At 33.5% G+C, this 24,344-nt stretch overlaps 1 protein-coding gene across 1 annotated transcript in view; it reads right to left on the bottom strand.

Annotated features, from left to right (window-relative positions):
• Positions 1-24,344, bottom strand: part of COL25A1 (collagen type XXV alpha 1 chain) — a 547,679-nt gene that overhangs the window by 236,877 nt on the left and 286,458 nt on the right. Inside the window, exon 4 of the mRNA XM_051965978.1 lies at positions 22,228-22,235. Within this exon, the coding sequence (XP_051821938.1) occupies positions 22,228-22,235 (8 nt within the window). The remainder of the gene's footprint in view (positions 1-22,227; positions 22,236-24,344) is intronic.

Below are 24,344 nucleotides of genomic sequence, written 5' to 3'. Positions count from 1 at the left end.
ATGTTTGATGATTTCCTGAAAAATAATATCTAGGTTTTTTTTTTTTTCATCATGATTTTCAGGGAGTCCAATAATATTTAGATTATCTCTCCTAGATCTATTTTCCAGGTCTGTTGTTTTCCCAAGTAGGTATTTAACTTTTTTTTTCTATTTTTTCATTTTTTTGGTTTTGCTTGACAGATTCTTGATGTCTCATCAAATCATTTATTTCCATTTGTTCAGTTCTGATTTTTAGTGAATTATTTTCTTCACTTACTTTTTTTTTTTTTACTTCTTTTTTGTAGTTGTCCCATTGAGTTTTTAAATGAGTTGTTTTGTTCTATGGAACTTTTTTCCATTTCACAAATTTTTTTTAAGGAAAAATTTTCTTTTTCTAATTTACAAATTCTATTTTCCTGGGAGTCCTTTACCTTTACCAGTTCACATATTCAGTTTTTCAGGGAGTCATTTTCTTTTTCCAATCTGTCTTTTAATGAGTTATATGCCATTTCCAACCCTCTTGCAAAGTTTTCCTCTTCTTTCCCCATTTTTCTTCTAACTCTTTTGAGATTCTTTTAAAATTTCTTCTAGAAGAGCCCTGTGTGGTGGGGATCAGGTTATATCACCCTTTGGGGCTTCATCTGAAGATAATCTGTTTTTAGTCTCCTCAAGGATTGAAATCTGTTATTTTCTTTCACTATTGAAGCTATCTATAATTAGAGCTCACTTTATCTTTTTACTCATTAAAAAAAAAAATCGGGATCTGTTTTTAGGGCATAGAAGTTCTAAGCTTCCTCTACAGACACCCAGAAGTGGCAGTGGCTGTGCTGGGATCATGCTGAGTCACTCCCAGTGCTTGATGGGCATGGCCAGGTCCTGTGAGACTCCAGCACTTTGGGGTACACACTTTACATTTTTGTTTGTGTTGTATGTTTTATAACTTCTCTGCTGATATACTGGCTTGCAACCAGGGCAGAGTAGCCAACACTGTGGTAGAGTCTTCCCTATAGATTCTCTGCCCTGTGGAGACCACCCCCCACCCCCAGTCTATTCAATGTGCAGCATTGCTCCATGCTCTGCCTCCCTGGCTGCACCTGGTCTCCTCCCATGCCTGCACCTAATCAAAACAGACCTTTCCTGGTGATCTTTGAAATTATCTTCTGCTGGTAATTTTCTGCACTTCCAATATTTGTGTATTCTATCAGTCAAGCACTATTTTAGAGGCTGAATTTTGTAATCAGTGTAAGAGTTGTAGGGGAGCTTAGAAAGAAGAGTGTATCTTCTCTGCCATCTTGGCTCCACCACCTCCTATTATTATTATTATTATTAACAATACACATCAACTCCCCTCTCCAAAAATTGAAGACTAGCCCTGCAACAAATAAATTGAGTTGAATGAGAAAAATTCATATATTGACCATTTCTGAAAAGGCATGTCTCATTCTGATTCTCTTATTCATCACCTGTAGAGGGCAGGAATGAGGTGTAGAGGGCACCTGTAGAGAGTTGGAACTCTGAAAAGGTGCATGTGAGATAATGGTTTTATTAACATATACTTAGATAATATAGTGATGTGATGGCTCTCCTCAGGATTGTTGCCTGCTGATTGTGTTGTGGTGAGGTAGTCATAGGGAAGGATTGTAGGGCTGAGGGAGAGGTCAGAGCCTCTCTTTCACAGCAGGTTCATCAGGAAAGACTTTAGGCTCCAGACTCCAGAGTCCAGGATCCATCTTTTGACAAGCCATGTGGCAATTTGCCTATCTCCTTCAGTTCTCCTCCTAAAGACCGAGGACTTTGACTGATCCTGACTCTGATTGATCTTGAGGCCCTCCAGAGAGCTAGCCCCTGACATTATAGTCACCTATACCAAGAGTTGGCATGCTTCCTTGCTTGTATTCTAAGGTTAAGACTGATCAGAATCGGTATCATATTTCTGAAGTTTTTCAAAGTTGTTTTCTTTTATGTTATCATCATCATCCTATATGTTTGATTCCTGATTCTGCTCACTTCACAGTTAATTTATGTGAATTTTCTCAGGCTCCTTAAGATCCACAAAATTAGAGTGCAAAATTATTTCATTATATTCAGGTAGTATTATTTGGTTAGTTATTGTCTACATTCATGACAATTCCCTTATTTGCCTTCTTTGATACAATAAAAAATATTACTATGATATTTATACATCAATAGGACTATTTCCTCTGTTTTTTTACCTCTTTGGGCTATATGTCTAGAAGTATTATTGTGTCAAAGTGTCTTTGGGGTATAATTCCAAACTGCTTTTCTGAATGACAAGCTTTTCAAAATCCATTTTCTGCAGAACACTTTTTCTGGCCTCGTAAATCTCCCTCCCTACAGTTTCTAATACCCTCTTCCTTACCAATTATCTTGCATCTATTCTTAAAATAATGCACCTAGTTATTTGCTTGTGATTTTCCTCATTATAGAAGATGTGCTTGTTAAGAACAGAAGCTGGGCTTTTTGCCTTTCTCTGTATTCTTAGTGCTTAGCATATTGTTGATTGCTAATTGAATGAATGTCTACTGAGAACACTTCACAGTTCTATGCATTAGTTAATTTGCTTATCCAAAACCATTTTCCCAAATTATCACTTTTCTTTTTTGTCATCTTTTCCAATGTGAGAAGAGTAAAGTAAAGCCTGATGATCCCTAAAACTCTTTGAGATTAACCATCTGATCTGGCATTTGATCCAAGAATAAGAAAGAAGGATTCATTCCAACCCTCAGAACTTTGGGAAGCTGGAATCTCACTCTACTTTTCATGACAAAAAAATATAAAAAACAGCCCAAAGCAGTTAGATAGCAATATTTTCACATAGCAACAATGTTAAAACCTCACAAATTGCTAGCATAGATTTAGATTTTAGGTTCTCTGTATAAAATTCCTGAAAGCCTTTCATGTCATCCAAATCCAAAACAAATAGAGTTCTAAGGAAGAGGAACTCCATGGAGATGTCTACAGACCTAGGACAGACTTATGTCAATGCCACTGTTTAAGTGAATTTTAAAATTAAACTGTCTCCTATTACTTAGAATAAATTTATATGCAGCCACATACCAATCTTTAGAATAAGTTAATATGAAAATGCAAGAAAGGCAGTTAAACTAGAAGAGGCAAACACTGATTTATGAGTATGAATTAAAAACTGGCTTTACAAAATTGCTAAATTAGCTTCTCAGACATTATGATGTTTTTTATGCTGCACAGAAACCTAGCCTTGAAGCAATGTTGCATGCTTGACTAAAATTAAATACTATTAATAATTTATATTACCTACTATGTCACCCTACAGAATAGTTATTAATAATTCTTAGAACTCTTGCTTTATCTGCAATTAAATACTATACTTATATATAAGTTGTCCAAGGTCAGATGTGCTATCAGTAAATGCTTAATTCCCAAGTAAGCAAGTTGCATTCTAGGTAAAAATGAACACATAAAGACTCAAGCTTGACTAATTTATTTTGTTGAATTTTGAGCAAGACAAAAGGGAGGGATGGGAGAAAGGGAAAGAGAAATGGGATTTCTTGTAAGATTTTTATAAGAAAATAAAAATAAACCTATTTGGGACTTGGGAGTATTTCTATGTGATACAATTACTACCTTTAGGTAAATTCTTGATTAAAAAGCTTAATTCACTTTTTTCTGTTTAGATATTGAAGAAAAAATTGGGTTTTTTATTTTTCTAGTCTTGTTATACATTATTCCTTTCTGCTCATACCACCCTTTCAGCCAAATTGACTTTTTTTAATGTTCCTCAACATACAATAATCCATCTCCTATCTCCATGCTTTTTCCTATACTACCCTCAAAGTTTAATGTGTAATCTCTCCTTATGCTTGTCACTCACAATCCCTAGCTCACCTCAAAATTCTTGTAATATTTTTTATATGAGAACTTTTCTATCCCTTCCAGCTGCTAGTGTTTTCCTCCCACAAAAACTTATCTTGCATTTATTTTATAATTATATGCATTAATGTTATATTCTCTGATAGAATATAAGTTCTTTGAACACAAGAACTGTTTCAGTATTGTCCTTGTAACCCTGTCTGTCACTTAGTAGTCACTTAATAATTGTTCTATTGATTAACAGAATCACATATGTGTGGATTTTGACCATAAAGCAAAATGTCCTTAAGTTGTACAATAGAAAGATAAAGGTTTTTCCTTTTTTTTCTAACACAATTTCTCTATTTTAAAAAGTCAACTAAAACATGAAAACAAATTTGAAATCAAATGGGGCAAATGAGCAAAAAGTGAAGAAACAAAGAAATGAACAAAAGAAAACAAATGCATTTTATTGATGACATTTTAGGAAACTAAAGCAGTGCTAAGTAATTTCCATTATGAATTTAATCTTTCTGGGGACCAATCATTTCAAAAAAAAGTCAACATTCCATTGGGGAGCAAAATAAATTGGACACAGAAACATATGGTGAGGGACCTTTCCTTATCCCTCCACTGCTACATAAACCCTCATTATTCCAAATTGGCAGGACTCCTACTGGCACACACAATTCAACTTGCCCTCTCCCAAACTACCTTGTGTTTTAAATAGAAACTGTTTATTTCTACTCAGATAGAGAAATAGTTTTCCTTGACAGAATGTAAATTATCTGAAGACAGATAACTCTTTCTTCTTTGTCTTTATATCCCCAGCCCCTACCTCATAATAAACATTTTGTATAAAGATTGATTATTGATACAAATAAATGAATTTCTTTATGTTTCCTCTACAAAATCCCACTCTGATGTTTCATCATGATGCCGAGAATACCCTCAGTTCTTGACTGATGTGCTAGTGGAAGTCTTACCAATTTGGAAAGATATGAGAATATGTATTGCTAACAAACCAGACTCAATTTGGAAAAAGACTTAAAACTTAAATAAGAGAATTGTTCCCAAAGGATGAATTATTATGACCACAGTAACTCATAAATTACTAAAATATGGAAAGAGTTGAGTTTTATATGTGATAGAAATAAAATCACAAATTCTTGAAGTACTGAAAAAAATTAAACATTTAAGAATTTTTAAAAAAATTCTTAACTATTAGTGATTATAGTATCTATAATAAAAGCCGAATAAAGCAAATTGAATGAGAAAGGTGAGGAGCAGGGGAAAGTATATAGTGGATAAAGTACCAGACCTGGAATCAGTAAGCCATCTTCATGAGCTTAAATCTGGCCTTTAGACACTAGCTGACCCTGGGTAAACAATTAATCCAGTTTTCCTCAAGTTCCTTATCTATCAAATGAGCTAGCAAACCACTCCAGTATCTTTGCCAAGAAAACCCCAAATGAGGTCATGAAGAGTCATACATAATTGAAAAATGACTGAATACCATCACCATAACCAAATTTAAATAATTTTAAATTTAATATAAAAGTTTCTATTCTATGCAATGGATACTTTATCATTTGAAGAAATCTAAAATAACATTGATAAATAAATATGGGTAACTTTGAAATTTTTTTCATATACTTATCATGACCATTTGCTTACATCTTCTTTATTATAAGCACACATATATTAATTATTTGCTATATAACATTATACAATATGCTTCATGTGTTCCAGACTTTGGAGAACAGATGAAACTCACCCTTATAGAACTGATAATTCAAATGAATTAAATAATATAAAATAGCAACTGAAACACACACACACACACACACACACACACACACACACACACACACCCCTCCCAAAAGCTAATGGTAGCAAGAGGGGAAATCAACCATCAAATTCAAGATTTAGAAGAACGGCTTTCTAACTGTGGTTTGTTGGATCCCTTAAGACACTCTTATGGTGTTACAAGATCAAAATTATTTTCAGATTAATACTAAGACATTTAGTTCTTAATATGGTAAATATTTATTGATAATAACTAATATAAACTTTGGAGAATAGAAATATTCAATCATTTTTAAGGGTATGAAAGAGTAGGTCTTGAGTCCAAAAACTTTAAAAACCATTGCCTCACAAAAATTTTTGTTTTTCTCTTTTCCAAGATTATATTTTTGGAAGAAGGATATCTCTCTCCACTTATTAATTGAATCAGACAAAAGCTGTACATAATGCTACTGACCAAAGGGATGTTCTAACTTTTCTAAGCATAGTGTTCTTCCTGTTCATTTCACTACTCTAGGCTTAGATTCGAGATCCTTTTATAGGTGTTAATTAGGGATCAATTTTACTTATATATTGTAGACAGAATACAATAAATGAAGAGAAATAAATGAGAGAACATTGTTTAAATTAACACCCTAGATTAAAAACAAAGACAGTTTTATTGCCAATTTATTTTTATAAATAAAATAGAGGGGCCATAAATCAAAGTTGTTATAATAGTGAATGGCATTTTAAAAAAATATAATACAAAGTACGCGGAAAGTAATTTTAGGACTGGGGAAACACAAACAAGGAAGTTAGAAAAGATGGCTTGAAAGAGAGATTATGAAGCCTATGCTGCCAGAATGGAAGCTAGATGTCCAAAACAGATTCTGGGTCTGAAGTTAGGAAGACCTTAATTCAAAGATGGATTCAGTCACTTATTAGTTATGTGACCCTAGAAAAGTCACTTAAATACCATTTGCTTCCATTTCCTCAACTATACAATGGGGATGATATCTCTCAGGTTTGTTGTGACAATCAAATGAAATAATATTTGTAAAATAACTACTACAGTACATGGGACATCATAAGGCCTTAATAAATGTTTATTGAATTGGATTATTCAGTATTTATTCAGCAGTGAGGTGGGACTGGGGAGTAAAGGAGAGGATGAAGAAGCAAAGTAGATAACTGGCCTTTGAGGTAGAAAAGAAGAAAGTAAGCATTTTTTGAGTGCCTACTATGTGTCAAAATAATAAAAGAAGTATTACATTTTTATCATCTTAGATAAAATGAAATGCAAAGTGAAATGAAATGAAAGCAAAACACTCATGAAAATAAAATTCTTAATGACAGAAAATGAAGTTCTTAACAATAATATTCCTTCTTAGTGACATCTAAATAGGCAGTCATCCTTAAAAGTCAGATTCATTTTAGAATAATCACATCAAACAAGAAATCAAGAAAAAGAAATAATTGTTTACTGGGGAATAAGTTGCAAATTTGAACCTCAAACTCCAGACAGATGACCCTCATCCATATTTATATAAAGTTGGGTGAATTCACTTCTTTTTAGCTATTAAACCTACTCACAAGCAATTGTCATTATTCACACAAACAGATCTGCACTCATAATCAGGCTTCTGTAATAAGTTGTTATGCATGGAAGTCTAATTTATAATACTAATTAAGTCATATAGTTTTTTTGCATATTCATTATGATGCATATTTGCACATTTAACATCTTTAGCAAGGAATAAAGAGTCCAACAAAGCAGACAATTGTAAACAAATACCTTTCAATTTGGAAATAAATAGATATAGATAGAATAAATAGACCTGGGTTCAAGACTTGCCTCCATCACATTCTGACTGCATCACAAATTCTTTAACTTTCTATCCATTTAACCTAAACTCTAATTAGGCGACTCCCTAAGTCTTATAGGATATAAGGCTTGAAGTTGCAGAAAAAGCATTCATTGTTAGAGGGAGTTTCCTATACAGCCAGAAGTTTCTTATACCAATGTAATTATATTGTTCTCTCTATATTGACTGTTCTGTAAAGTGCATAGTCTGAGACTTAAAAAGTCTAAATTATAGGTCCAGCTCATATGGCCTTAGATTATTTGGTTTACTTCTCTGTCTTCAGTTTCTTCATATTTTGACAATTTTATTTTAAGAAAAATAGTTTCTGAGTAATTTAATCATTTTTGATAATAAGGCTAGCACATTATTAATAAAAAGATGATCATCTGGCTATCTTTCCTCAACCAAAGACCTCCTCTAAAGGTGGTGAGTTCACAGTCTATATGCCATTTGAAGAGTAGGTATTTCAGAGGAATTTTCAATCAATTCTGAATGGTTAACACAATGGAAGATGAGTTATATTAAAATAAGGGTTACTGGGGTATGTAACTTAGATCATCCAAATCTTAGTCAATAGACTCCAATTTCCCCATGGGCAATTTCCCCAAAAGGGAAAAAAACTTGGTCCTGATTCATAATTACTTATTAAATATAAGAAATAATTAAATTCTCACAATATGTAGATTGAAAAAGTTGAGCTAGATAATTTATAAAGATCCTTCTATGACAAACATTCTAGAATTTCAGGAACAAAATGTGTAGGAGTATCTTCTTTCCTTATGCATGAAGAGCCTACAAAGTTAGTCTATACAACAACAGATTATTTGAGAGCATATCAACATTCCAAAAATCCATTCACATAATGTCATTGAATAATCTGATAACAGTAGAATAAGAGTAAAAGTGATATGGCCATTTCCATGTTTTCCCACATTAATGGTCAAAATGGAAGATGCCAAGTCTCTCTCTCCTTTGTTAGACCTCCCAAAACATTCAATATCTGTTTGTAAAATTATTATTATCTGTGTATAAATCTTATCTCTAATATTTAGATTTAAGTTCTTTGAGGGCAAAGATAAAGTCGCATTTTATTTTGTGTTTCTCAATACCTAACCCAGGCCTTTGGGTTGCATTTTATTTTGTGTTTCTCAACACCTAACTTTGTAAACTATTGATTATTAATGAATGTTCGCTGAAATAATAGATGTTTATGCCTACCTTCTACTTTGCTTGAAATCCTGCTCTAGGCAGACACACTTACCTTCCTAGTACCTTCCATGATGGTTTTTTTTTTTTTTAATGATTTTTCTATTATGTTAATTATCTAATTAATTCAAAGAAAAAAATTTCAGCTGCATTGGCCAGGATTTGTTGGTCCATTATTATAACTCAAGTCTAATATATCTTTTACCAATTATATGCTAAAATATTTTTAGATTAGTATTGTTTTAATCATCGGATTTACCCACCTTTTTAAATTAATTACTGGCCTATAGTCACCGGCCAATTACTATTAGGTAAAATTTAGAATATTTATGCTCTTGGGCACTTCTAAATGCTTAAATTACATTGTAATTGTATTTAATATATTATTTCCTGCCTATAACATTCCCTTCTTATAATGTGCTCTATTGAAATAGCATAGGAAATTATTGGTCTTTTGTAATGTGTCCTATACTGTGGTTTTAGATACAATTTTTAGTTTGGCATGAAAGAGAAAGAAGAAATAAATTAGAGAATCAAGAAGTCTATTCATTCAAAAGGCAGGTATAAGGGGAGAAAATATTGGAGGAGGGGGGAGGAAAGATCATTAAGATCAGCAGGGTAAGGAATTTACCATATTCTGTAAAGTGGGGATAATAACACTGTTTACTACAGGAATAAGCCAGAGTTCTCCAATACAATTGAAAAATTCCACTTGTTTTCAGCTATTCCAACCATAAGCTGAGTAGTTGATTATTTCTCTTCTTTCAAGGGCTTTATTTGCTGCTGGTTTCTTTCCCCACTTTAATCTTTATTTTCAGGGTCTTTTTTTTATATGGCTGCTGTGGTTTGTTGGTCTTATGACTGAAGAGATATCTTGCAGGTTAGAAAATCTCAAAATCATCTTCAGCTGTGTCTGGCTAGCTCCAGACTTAGTCACTAATGGATGGTATAGAAATTATATGAGCATTAGAATCCTGATATAAACGCCAGGATGAAAAACAGCATCGATGGAAAGCAAAAGGGCTTAAAAAGCATGTGATGGAAAAAGGACATGCCAATTGATTTGATGATTTTGAGTAGTTTTTTTTTTTTTTTTTTAATTATGGGCTTCAGTGAAATTTAATGGTTAGATTAGGTTCAGGCTAAAAATTTTGGATTTTTATCCTTCATATATTTCTGCTTTTAACAAACAGAAGGAAATCAAAACCAGTACCTTTTTTTGAGATTATCTATAATCTATCCTATATAAATTTTATTTTTATATAATTATTTGCATGTCATCTCCCTAAATGTAAGATTTTTAAGGACGGGGATTGTTTCTGTTTTCAATATATTCACAACACTTACTATAGCCCTTGACACTGTTTAATGATTTAACTTGACCTACCTACTTCATAGAGTTGTCTAAAGTTGTCATTAAGTCTATGGCACAAAACCAAATTTTACAATCAAGTTCTTCTAGAAATTCAGTAATCTAGAATATAGAGACTGAACTTAGAAAATTGTTCTCTATGCAAGAGTCATTATAAAGAGGAAGATAGGATCCTTGGAGGAGTAGAATAAAGAATGTCATCAAAGAAATGTATAATTATAAAAAAGTAGGTATGTAGTCACTTAGTAAGGATTCACCAAAAAACCCAACCCTAATAGCTCGATGGTATCCGTGAAATATAGAATTTAAGTAAGAGTAATAGACAAAATAGACATAGATAGGTTAGGATCTCTGTGTCATTGAAGCAAATAACCACATCCATGAGATAATGGATCCATTTTAAAAATTGATTTAGTAGAATACAAAATCCTCTTTTAGATAAGTTATGGTTAATAGTGTGTCAAAATTTTACAAGATTTCATGGAAGACACAATTACAGATATCACTTTGTCTAATAACCTATTAAGATGTAGCATCAAGTAAGGCATCAAAGAGATGCATCATTACCAGAAGTTGATTTTTGATTTAACATAGCCTCTAATTATAGCAGTGGATATGAAGGATGGGGTGGAAAATCGCTAACTTCTTCTGTTTTTCTCTATTTTAGAAAAATCTCTTGGTTTTCCTTGAAGCTCCGCTAGCTCCCCAGACACCTTGCAAAGAAAGAAGCCAAAGTGGGGGAAGGGAAAGAAAGAGAAAGTAGGATGAAGGAGATGGAGGGGAAGGGCAGAGAGACTGACATGTCACTTCTTGAAAATTAACTGGCGAATGTTCAGCAGATGAATCTTTGTAACAGCTGTGGCATCATGACTTTGATGAATTGGGCTTTCTTTCTCACCGCCTTTTCTAGAAATTTTCTGAAGGAAATCCACCCCACCCCAATGGATCTATTTATTAAAACATATCCAACAATAATCAGCTTTATTGTAATCTCAATTCTTCAGTATATTTTGCTTTTTTTGTGACAGTATTTTGTTTTACCCTTCTGTGTTGGCTACTAGCCTCAATTCCTTCCCTCTAAAATATTAGGGTTGGATCACATACTCTCCCAAGGTCTCTTCCCCTTCTGAAAATTCGGTGTTTCTAGAATTTCTCGATCAGACTTGAAAATTTTTATTTGAACATAAGTTCTTGGGTATCTATTAAGGTACAGAAGGATTATGTACTACATTGCTGAAAGGAATATCTTTCCCAATAAAATCAGAGTTATCTGAAATGAATATCTACAAATACTACATTGCCAACACAGGATGAGACACTGTGATACTATGTTTACATTGAATAGGAGACAATGCCAGGATTGGAACTATGATTTTTACTGATATAGGGAACTTCACAATGAAGAAATTCCTTTTGTTAATACAGAGCAGCAATTCCTTTACAAGGTCAGTCTTAGGAAGCAGAAGGTTAAATTACTTGCCCAGAGGGAATTAAATCCAGATCTTTCTGGATTCCAGAATGGCTTTCTATCCATTACATCACACTTCTTTTCTTAGACTAAATAACAGACATAAATAGGAATTCAGTGACACTCCTTTATTAGCTCCTTTCCCTCATCTTAGCAATTCTGCATTATGATTTTGGATATGGAGTCACTGATCAATTTGTAGAATATAATGATTTTCAGTTCTAAACGAAAAACCCTTTCATAAACCATCTCCTTGACTATTATTAAAACACTCTTTCCATAAGGAATATCTATTAATATATCTATGAAATCTAATTTATTGACCATGGTAAAAAGGACAAGTTACAGCAAGTGCACAAGAGGATTCCCTAATATCTTACTTCCATAGTAAGTTACATGTTAACAATTACTGTAATTTAAAGCAGTAGATTAAGTTACATTTTGCCTTTGATTTTGCTACTACTGAAAATATGTGGTACTACTTTATTGCTTTGGTTTAGCAGACATTTAATAAATATTTACTATATGAATGAATGGATGGATGAACCTCAGCTCTAGTTCCTGAAAAATGAGCTATGAAAATTAATGGATATCAAGGAAGCTCTGACTTTTTCATTATAAATCTCATAATCATGAGTGGGAAGATGCTTTGGAATGCTGACTAATTGTCTTGAAGTTCCGTTTAGACAAGATACTCATTTTTATAATTTCTATAGAGGATTTGTTAAAAATTATAACACTAGATGTAAAAGGTTGTTTCTTCCCATAATACATACATATATATGTACATATATATGTATATATATATATATATATCCAAATATATTCCAATATAGCTTGTCAGCATTTTTCAGTTCTTTCATAACATTAGCAATATCAAATTCGAAATATAAAAGTAATTATAAGTTCTGATAGTAGACCTCAGAGCTGGGAACTCCAGATTGTAAATTCATCTGCTTAATCATAGGAAGCTAGCTAGAATACTCCTATTCTTATTTTTCTTTGTTATGGTATACATGCCTCCATACTGGAGTGACTTAAATACATAGAAATCCACCTAGCTATTTTTGTTGCCTCTCTAGTTCTTGCCATATCTCTATTCCAATATGGGGCAACAGCTATGAATATTTGGCCAATGAATTATCCTGTCCTTCTACTGGTCTGTTGACCATGGATGTTTAGACATCTGCTCATAAACCCATCGGCTTGCTAAGCCCTCCTGAAATGTCTGTTAAGGTCTGTTCACTAACCTGTTTGTAAACCAATGTAATTCTATAGTTTGTGTAGACTTCCTTGGAGTTTCCAGAAGCATTTCCATGGCTTGGCAAGGTCTATCAACTAATGAAATTCTGTATTTTTGGTCTGCTTCACCTATATTAACCAATTTTAAGCACTATGAAATTATGGCCCCAAAGGAAGTAGGCATCTTAGATCATGAAGAAGATCTGAGATCCACACCATTAAATGGGACCAGAGACTCTTTGATAAGGGACCATTTGCTCAGAACTCTACCTCAGTATGGGTGTGTATGTGTTTTTTCTTGCAGATTAGACAATTTTGAAAATCGTCAGTTGACATGGGAAAACCCTGAGTGAAATTAAAAATTCAACTAAGCTTATAAATGACATTCCTTTATAATCATTAACCTTACATAAGAGCTAAAATCTTAACTAATTAAAACCATAAGTCTGACATTAAATGAAAAAATTCTCATTTCTTTAATCAAATTTTAAAGTACAAGACAGTATATACAGAAAAGTTTGTTTCTCTTTGTTCATGCAGTTCCAATAGAATGTGTCAAGTGTGGATGACGAATCAGAGAATCATAGATTTAATGCTGACAGATGTTAGCTATCTTTTGGTTTACTTTACCCCTTTTCCCACAGGGCAGTTAAGTGGCATAGTGAAGTAAGCACTGGGGCCTGAAATCAGGAAGATCGGATTTCAAATCTAGCTTTGGGGCATTTACTACCTATGTGTCTCTGGATAAGTCATTTAATCCATTTACCTCAGTTTTCTCATCTGTAAAATGAGCAGAAGAATGACATAGCAAACCACTCCAGTACTTTTACTAAGAAAACCTCAAATGAGGTAAAGTGAATGACCAGATCCAAAAAGGACTAAACAACAAAAACCCTTCTGGACCTCTTTGTTTTGCTGATGAAGGGTTAAAGGCCAGACCTGTCAAATCACAGAACAGAGATCACACTTTTTACACTTAGAATGAAGTCACAATTAAACACTTACTTATAATATGTAAAGAAAACGGTAGGAATATAGAAGATTCAGAAGTCCAGATAAATGAGGCAGAAAACAGAAAGCAGAATTATTTAAGGCCCAGTTCTCAAACTTTTTTTTCTCTGGTTTCCCTTTACAACTTTTAAGAATTACTGAGGATCCTCAACTCAAGAGAGATTATTGTGTCCCCTATGATTGAATGAAACTATATATTTGAAAGCAGTGTCTCCAGCCTGAGACTAAAACATGTCTTTCATGTATTCTATAAAAATCCATGGCCTCTGGGCAACTCAGATCTCCAGAGTAAGTATGATTCTATTCTCAGAAGAGTGCTTTAATACAGATGTAACTAATATAAGGACTTCCATGGCATGATACTATACAAATATTGTCCTTTTAGAGCTGTTTAATTCTGAATTTAAGATTCTATTTGCAAAAGGTTGTACCTTTCCCAGAATTATATCACTAACACCGAATTTATTTATTTCTTAATAAGATAAAATAAAAAGTTGTCCCAACTAACTTTTCACATTCACAATATTCTTGAGGATATAGGAAGATAAACAACTAAAGATCTGGAGGGAAGGAGCTGGGAGAGAAAATGGCAGACACCCTACCTAATTGCCCAACTGTTAGTATTGATAGTGATTTTTTCTAACAAATAAAGAATTTCAATCTTTTCCCAGCAGTGATGGTATCAGTCATTCTTCTCTGTTTTCTCAAGAAATGGCACTATATGCCAGTTCTACTGGAAGGTGCCTTTCCCCAAAGGGAACCACATAGGAGAAAGAATTCTACCGCATTCCTAATAATTTCTTCTGCTGGGAAGGGTCACCCTAGTGACCCAGATTCAGAAAGGCTAAGAATTCTGATCAAAGATATGTAGGTAAACTCAGAATCATAAAACCACAAAATATCAGGTTTGGAAGGGAAACCAATCTCTTGTTTAGGCTCCCAGACAAGTAGCCAGTAAGCCTGGGCTTGAAGCTCTTCAGATTGCAGAACTTTCCAAGGAAGTGCATTTCATTTCAGTGTGTCTCCTTGTTATAAAGTATTTCCATACATCAAGCCTTAATATGCAACTTTTATGCACTGCAACTGAAATTTTGATTCCTTCCTTGATCCTACTGCCTGGATGTGATACTGTCTTCCTCTAAATGGCCCAGGGCACTTGATAACTCTTTTTTAATGTTTGCCATAGATCATCTTTCATAATATTAGTATATTTCCCTTATGAGCTCCCTCTCCTACTCCAAACAGCACAGTGCCTGACACATAGTAGATAATTAATAAATGCTTAGCCTAATCAGGGTGATCAACACAGATCCAACACTTCAGAAGTGTCATGTTGCTAGTTGGTATAAAAGAAAAAATATCTTTAATTACTCAGATCATAAACTTTACCAGTATCACTGAGACCACGTGGGCAGAATACTGAACTCAAAATGCTTCCTAGCTACAATGGTCTCTTTCCCCCCTTATCCCTCCCACTCCTACCCCTTACAAGCTACTACCCAGATTTCTTTAAATTTCCCTTTGGCCTGTTTTTTTTTTTTCCTTTCAAGACTTCCCTTGATGTTCATTTCAACTTCCCCAGTTATAAAAATGTTACATGAAGAGAAGGATTCTCCATCTCTCTGAGGATGCCCCTAGATATGTATGCCTGTTTCTCCCTTACAGGAGATCCTTGGCATTTCCTTTTTCTGAATAGGTTAGAACATGCTGCATGCTTATTTAAAAACTTTTATTTCCCAAATGGAATCCAAGAGTCTGGCATGACAATAAAATTGTAATATTGTATGTGTGTATGGGGAGAGATCCAAACTTTTAAAAACTAGGTTAGATTGAGATGCCAGTGTCGCATCTTTTTTTTTTTTTTCCTTTTAAACTCAACCTCATCATTCATCTCAATTTGAAGGGTGGAATCTTTACACTCGTGGAGAAAAATGCAAGGTCCTCATTCCTGGACATTTAAATTTCAACTTAATTTGAGAATAATAAGAATGCTATCTAAGCAGGAGCAGTAGAATTATGTTGATTTTTAGCAGCTGGTTGGCAGAGCCCAGCTATTTCTACACATATAGGTCAACCAAGATCACTGCAAAATGAGCCTAATGTGACAAAAAAAAAAAGATACTGGAGATGTCATTTATCCATGAGTTCATTCTGGATAGAGCTGTGGGATGAAGTTCAAGTTCACTGAGGATATAGTTCAGGACTGAAGAGTCAGGAAGCCTTGAGTCTGCCTCCTAATTTAGACATCAGCTGTTTGATCCCAAACAAATCATTTACTCTTGTGTGCCTCAGTTTCCTTTTAAAAAATGGGTATAATAATACCACCTAATCACCAGGTGCTATAATATTCATAAGATAATTTATAAAGTGCTTAAAAACTGTATAAATGCTAGTTATTAGTATTTTTTAAAACAAGTTCTCTTTCCTGGTTAACATTAAGATCATGTTTTTAAACCCAGACTTCCTTGCTTTTAAAGAGGCAGTGTGCAAGGGAAGAAAACTAGTTGTTGAATTAGAGGACCTGGATTCAAATGCTACTTTATTTATTACCTAAGCAAATCACTTGCTAGGGTGTTAACACTTCCCTGGGTATTAACTTTCTCTACAGGATGAAGCATGTGATTTCTGAAGTGTCTTCCAATTGTAGAGCTCTTGCTAATACGCTCTACAGAAAGCAACCATAATCTTCCATGGGGGTTGAAAAGGATTTATGGTTCAGAAGGACACAATTCTCTATCACTTATGAAACTAAGCACAAAATAGCCACATAGTATAGTGTCAAGAGGTCTAGGTTTTAGAGGAAGAAACTTTGAGACTAAATTCTGAATGTGCTAGTTACTTCCCATGTGAGTTAAAGAAATAATATCCCTGGTCCTCAGTTTTCTCATCTGTAATATGAAGATTGAGTGCCAACATCCTTTCTATCTCCAACTCTTTTTGATCTTAAAACTTAGCAAAGTCAGATTATAGATCATCTAAAAAACTCTTAGTAAGAGCTAGAAACAATATAGGATAGAGTAGGATATTATGAATAACATGAGTAGGGAAAGAAATAATACATAATGTTCTTTGTTATTGGTTAGTCATGGCCCTATTGAAGGTTTTCTTGGCAAAAAATGTTGAAGTGATTTGATATTTCCTTCTCCTCTTTATTTTACAGGTGAGGAAATTGAGACAAAGTTAAGTGACTTGTACAGGGTCACACAGCCAGTAAGTATCTGAGGTCAGATTTGAATTCAGATAGATGAGTCTTTCTGACCCCAGGCCCAGTCCTCTATCTATTGTGCCACTTGAAAGTGTCTGCTCCTGAATTGTAAACCAACAGCTTTTGATTCACATAAATGTAATAATCAAAACTGTTTATTTTAAAGGTTTTCCAGAGGTAGATCTGTGTGTCCCTTTAAGGGGGCAGGGGAGGAACAGAAGCAAAGATAGAGAGAGCTTTTTCCCCCCCAATTCATCTGCCACAATGACTAAAACAACTTTTTACCAATAGTCTGGCCATGTCTGCTTTAAGAAGCAGAGTCAATGGTTCAACTTATTTGGCAATTGTTAATGATACACAGGGTAGAACAGACTGTACAAAAGATTCATATTTCATACCTCACAATGTTTAACACTAGCAACAATAACATCCTATCGTTGTCATTTTCTTATGACTATATAACTTAGAAGATTGATAGGAATCAAAAAATCAGTGGCAACAAGATTCCTGTCTCTTTTCTGGCTAAACTCCCAGGATTTGCTTATTTCTCTGACTTGTGAAAATGAGTAAAGAACTTCCTTTGAAACATGGGAGAAAGGAAATATTAACTCTACAGAAGATCAAAGCTTATTGAGAAATTAACCCTATTTTAAAACTGTGATATAATTTAGAAAAAGTTTGACCGATTATTTGTATTTCCATGAAATTCATACTGCTTAGTTTTAAAGGCAACTTTAAAAGCAGGAGATATATCTTAACTGCCTCTGAAATCTGCCATTAGGATAGGCATTCTAGCAAATATTCTTGTAATGTTCAATCCAGACAATCAAAATACTTGCATCAAATTGTTTGGAATAGTATTTTGCTCTGTTACATTTGTGTGAAGGAAAGTTAGAAAAGAGCAGCTGATAATTGCCTAACTCTAAATGACATATGTTATCATAAAATTGCTCCATTACACTCTTTTATCAGATTAAGACTCCTGTGGTAGCAATTTACTTTTCTCAAAATGCATAGGACTAAGCAATCAAATTAAATAGGATATATGAGGCCCAAAGGTCCCAAAATACAAGCAGAATGGCTTCCTAAGGAGCAAATGAACTAGTGGGATCCACTACCAGTTGAGTTTAGAGTCATGATGACCAAACAATTATCTCGATATATAAAAATGTTCAAATTGAATAAAAGAAACAATTTAAATACCACACAATGCTAGCTGCATTTGCATCTTCGTGTCCTGTTGTTTCCCAAATGTTTTTTAAATGAAAATCTAAAGATTACAAAAGTTATTGTTATCACTATGTACTAGGTTAGAGACAGGGAACATCTGCCCTACAGGCCATATGAGATCCATGAAATCATTTACTAAGGCAACAGAAGGTGATAATGAGCTGAAAGCTAAGTACAACAACATCCCAGTTGATACTTTTGTATGGCCTGCAAAGGATGTTAAATATCCAAATGGCTTATAGCAGAAAAAAGGCTCCCTACCTTGAATTAGGTAGATACTAATTTTTCAGTTCATTGGGGAAATATTTCTTCATAAAAGCAATAAAGAGTCAGTTTATAAATCTTCACAAGTAATGAGTTAATTAGGGTAGCTGGGTAGCACACTGGATAGAGTCATGGAGACTCATTTTTCTGAATTTAAATCTGACCTCACACAGTTACTAGCTGAATGACCCTAGCAAATCACTTATTTGCCTAGTTCATCTGTAAAACAAATTGGAAAAGGAAACACTAAATTTGCTAAGAAAACTCCAAACAAAGAGTTAAACATAAATGGAAACAACTGAACAAAAACAAGGAGTTGGTTGCCATTATTGTCATGAAGCAGGAAAAAGTCAAAAGATCCAGTTTGAATCCTGGCTCTTAAATTATCTACTTGGCCTTTGGCAAGTTGTTAACCTCACAGTTTCTTACTCTACAATTAAAGGAATAAGTTGGCCTAGACTGATTCCCAAAGGACCTTTTAGGCTCTAATTCTCTGATCTTATAATGTATATGTATAAAGGGTAGAAAATTCTGAAGCTTTTTTTTTTTCAGGAAGCTTTCAATGAAGTTTTGTTATCCATTTCATATTCCAAAAGCATTAATGAAAGGTGAATGAGTACCAGAACATCCCAGATGATACTTTGGAGTCTCAAATACACTAAAATGTCCTGGCACAAGCTGAAGGGGATTTTGATGTCCTCTTAGAAGATCTTTCTCTTAAAGGCTAGCAATAGCTATTATTATTATTATTATCTGTATATGCTTGCAAGTGATATCTGCTTGAGAGTAAGATCACTATTCAGAAGAGAGAATATGATACATAATATAATAAATTCAAATTGCTACTCAGAAATAGCAGTTTCTGGTTTATGGGAGAAGCATTAGATTATTTAAGAAAAAAAAGAAAAGAAAGGAAGTTGGAGAATAGAACCTATGTGGAGAAACAGCCCCACTGAATTTACACCCCCATTGAATTTTCTAAGCATCCTACCTGGGGAATAAACACTCATGACACCTAATGTTAAAACATGTTTACTATCTTTGTTGTTATTGTTTGTCGTTCCTCCTCAAAGAGGACTATGACATCAGGGAGGTGATGCCATGTCATACAAGTAAGTTGGATTTAAGTGAGGGAGGGCTATGCAACATCACCTGTGTCACTTTCCCCTTCCGACCCTTCTGGGTCCAGGGACCAGATATACATCAGGATGAGTGAAGATGGAAGGACCTTGGCCTTTTTAAGTAAACAAAATCTTCTACAGATCTTAGTTTAACTCCCCATTCACTCAGAGATTAAGGCTAAGTAGCAATTGAAGCAAATATATATTTTTCACATATTATATAAGTAAATCACATAAATAATCATATAATATCAAATAAGTCACATACATAAACAACAAACAAAACAAACAAATAAATATATGAATCTGGAAGGGAAATACTCTTAGGGTTTCTGGCCAAAGCAGAAATGATTGCTATTTACATTCAAACTTTATTAAGAAATCACCCAAGTCATCTGATACAAAGTGAAAAGTAGAAAGAACTCAGTTAATCAGAGGACTCAGGTACAATGCTCTCTTTGAAATTTATCAATCCAGTATTCATTAGGTATATATTATGTGTTAGGTTACTTGTGTGACTTTAGATAAGTTATTTAACTTTCCTGGCCTCATTTATCTATAAAAACAAAAGGATTGGATAGATGAGTCCTGAAGTTCCTTCTAGATTTAGCTCTATGATATTATATGATAAGATACTTTTCTGGTTTGCCTATGTTAAGAATCCTAATAAATACACATGAACATGAGTAAGTTGCATTAATGGTGGTGGAAATAGTGGCAATAATGATGCTATAGTTAGTTGATTTTCTTAGCAGAAGTGGGGGAGGATACACAAGTGGGAATAATTGCCATTTCATAATTCACTTTAAATAAGAAGTAGAATCAGAATCACCCCCTCCCATTTTTTTTCTTTTTTTGTTGTAGAACAGAACTTAGGTACCAGACCCATCATCCAAGGCAGTTTATAATTAGAAATTACAAAGTAATTAGAAATTTCAATTGTAATTAGGAAGCTAGCCAAAGCACTTTAATTTGATAAGAGATAGTTTCAATTAAGTAGTAGTTTGTTGTCTAAATCCCTTATAGTGAAGCTCTTAATAATATTCTTTTAAAATTTTGCTAATTGAATAGCATGAATTTTCTCCCAGCCAAAAAAAAAAAAAAAAAGAACTATTGATTTTAAACAGCAATATGATTTGAAAATAGAATCAAAGTTTCTGAAAACACAAATATCAGACTAAGATAGATACCCACATTGTAAATTAAACATGATAGATCTGGCCTTTACTTTATATATTCGTTATGATTTAAGGATGTGTCTTAATCCATAGTATGACTAAATATGTGGCAAAAATGTTGAGTCATTCTAGAGAAGGGTTATATGATGGATTAAAAAAAGGTTATATAAGACAAACAAGGGAAATCTTTATGCACGGGATCAAGAGTAATAGTCAGTCTGAAGGAAAAGAGATTAGCAATTGCCTGCAGTAAAAGGAACCAATCCTGAACTTTAGAAACCTGTAAGTGATCGTGCAAAAAATACTAGGATTTAAGGATCACTTAGGCTACAAAAGGAGACCATGAAAGGAAGCCTTGAATACTCTGTTCAAACTGAAATCTCTGGAGTTTTCTCTGGTCAATAGTGGTTTGTTTCCAGTATAAACTATAGAGGTATAAAGTTGAAGCCTAGGAGGAAACACTTACAGACCCAGGCCAATCCATCTGCCTGCCATTAAAGGAAAGCTAAAAATCAGTTACAGAACAAAAATCATTGCCATGATTTATGTTCCATCCCTGAATTTTCCAGGAAGACTGCAAAAGCTATTTGGGAAGCTAACATTTCTTTTGAATAAAGAAAACTAGTATGCACTAAGCCTCTTGCTGTCTTTGGATCAAGACATCCTGTCAGATGAGGTGCCAATGTGTACTCAGTGAACAGTGGAGCAAACTAGCTTTGGGCGATGTTAGTTTTCTCAAGGCCAACTATTATTGCTACTGTAAATACCCAGTGCTCAGTGTATCTGACAGCAAATATTCAGGATATTAGTCAAAAACACATTCAACTCAAAGGTGACAAGATAATTCATTCTGGTGAATGGAAAACAGACCGGAAACTACACAAGTGTGACTTACTCAAATAAGAAAAAGCAAGAAAACTCTCAGAGGGTTGTGCAGGCAAAACTCCAACTCACTTCAAAGGGAGCTTTGCATTAGAAGGGAGTATTGGACAGAGCCTACAGGGAATTATCATTTTCATAATCACATTGCTATCTCCATTTGGTAGACCAGTAAATGCAATTATTTCAGATATAAGTTTAAACAGATGAAGTTAGCTTTGGATTTCCATGAAAAAGAAAACACATAATTCCAGAGCTATGAGTTATTGGCAATGAAGCCCAAACCAAAACTAACACTTTCCAAAAATAAGAGGCAGTAAAAAACTATAGGAATACTTACAGATTATTTGGTTCCAAAATATCACCTATAAGATTGCTCCAACAAAATTGTGCTTAAAGACTTTCTCCACTGATATGTATTAAACAACTGCTCAGCTGTTCCAGAAGCAGTCTTTTTTTTTTTTAATGGTACTACCTTTCCTCTAATTGAAATATGATCTGTTGAACCACAGTGAAGTTCTAACAATCCAGATTAATGTGGAAGAGCCAAAATGCTTTAAATATACTTACAGGAGGACCTGTGAAAGAAAAGAAGACAAAAAAAGAATCAGTTCATTCAGTTATAGAAATAAGCACATAAAATACCAAAAATAAAGATTATTTCAAGAATCTGAACTTTTAATGGAAATAAGAATTAAATCAGATATACTAAGGAGAAATCAGGTATAAGAGGCAATCTGATTTAAAAGATACTTTTTTTGACATTCTTTTTAATAAAGATGTGGAGAAGCAATGTTTGACTTCTCAAAATTTACAAAATTGGTCAAACCAGTAGTCTATTATGTTAGATAACTTTAAAATGTTGTTCCTCCAAGAACTACTAGAACTGATGTTAAAGATATGAGCCCAAAAAAGACTTCAAAAACATATGCAATTCTGTTAAGCAATTATATATTCTCATGAAATCACATACCATGCCAAAAAAGTACTGATTACAAGATTCCATTTTCAGAAATATCATATATAAAATATTTTCTCTAGCTTACTAGTTCCAATTAGCCATGATACCAAGCTTTCATTTCATCTTGCCTACAGAATTATGCATCTTTTTTTTTTTAATCCTAAATAGTTGCTATTGGCATTAGGACAAAATACTAAAGACTAGTTCTTACTTTCCCTTGCCATAAAAGACAATTTAGTGGCTACTCCATGAAACATTCCTTTCATCATTCATTCTCACTCCTCCCTTTCCAGGACTCAGTATACATGGTATGAGAAGGTCATACTGCATGAAGTAATATTTGCACATATGTCCAATTATTTTGAGTTGGCAAATTTTTTTTGAGGAAACTATCAAAGTGTTGCAAATAAAATATAATTAATTCAATCATATTAAGTGATGCAGCTATAATTATCAAATCAATGACTTTTCATTAGCTTTTATGCCTCTTTTTTTATGAAAGGAAAATGGAGGCTTCAAACAGAACCAGTTATATTTTGTACTTGATAATTAGTCTTTATAAAATTTGGATAAGATATATCTTATCTTGATCTTTGCAATTAATCTTGATGTTTAACAATTTAAACATTAGTTTTTAAGCATTTTAGAACACACTGTGAAAGAATTGTTGTTTCCTTGTCTCTTTAAATGTCTTTTCTCTTAATCTTTTAAGCAAAGGGAGACAAGCTGATAAGACTTCATTTGATTCTTTGTGAAGACAGCCCAAGTAAAACAGGATGCCAAAACAATGCCCTAGATAAAGTTTTCTCATGAAACTCATTTAATCCCTTTGCTTCATTTTGACTGAGGAGATTGAATTTGTATGAGGCAGATTCAGGAAACCTAATTTCCAGTTTTGTCACTAAAAACCAATGTAATGTTTGGTTGATAATCCTGTGATTTATCTGGGACTACTTTCTTTTTCTGTTTAAGTAAAAAAAAAAAAAAAAGAAAGAAAAAAAAGGTTATCTAAATTCAGGTCTTCCAAGTCTTTAAGATTGACCTGATATCAAATATAACTTGATGATTATGTAATCAAATTAACATGTCTCTGGAAAGAAACAGACTTAGATATATTACTATAAACACACAAGGACTGCAAATTTAAAACAAAAATGACCCATTTAAGTCTGAGATTCTTGGGCTAGGGGTTATTTAAGGTTTTTCTATATTCTAAAATGATCTCATTTTGTGACTATTAAGCAATATTCAAAATTTGAATGTTTATTGATTTAGATTGAGGAAAAGCAGCGCTAATCCTTTCAGAAAAGTATGGTCCCTGTTCTGAGACAACTATTAACTCAAGTGTTACATAGTTTTATAGACTAGGGACATAATCCTGAACTACATACTAGGACACTCATATCACAGCATTTTTGCACAAGAATAGGATTGATTGAACTTTGTCTGGATAATGTGAACTCAACCTGAGGGAAGCAACAGTAAAGAAACACAAAGGATGTTCCAATGATTTGGCCAAACCATGACTGCATTAGTATATAGGCCTCTCCTTTACACAGCTATAAGAAATTAAAGAATGCCTGAATATGTTGTGGCATGTGATTGTGTTGTAACATTGCAGGATCGTAAGAAATGACAAACAGGTTGGTTATAGGAAAACATGGAAAGATTTACGTTAAATAATGCAAAGTGAAATATCAGAACCAAGAGAAATTAATTTACAGTA

The sequence above is a fragment of the Antechinus flavipes genome, chromosome 6 (assembly GCF_016432865.1).
Source record: "Antechinus flavipes isolate AdamAnt ecotype Samford, QLD, Australia chromosome 6, AdamAnt_v2, whole genome shotgun sequence".
NCBI classification, from domain to species: domain Eukaryota; kingdom Metazoa; phylum Chordata; class Mammalia; order Dasyuromorphia; family Dasyuridae; genus Antechinus; species Antechinus flavipes.
Note: the sequence above shows the minus strand (reverse complement) of the source record. Positions and strands in the feature narration are given on the sequence as shown.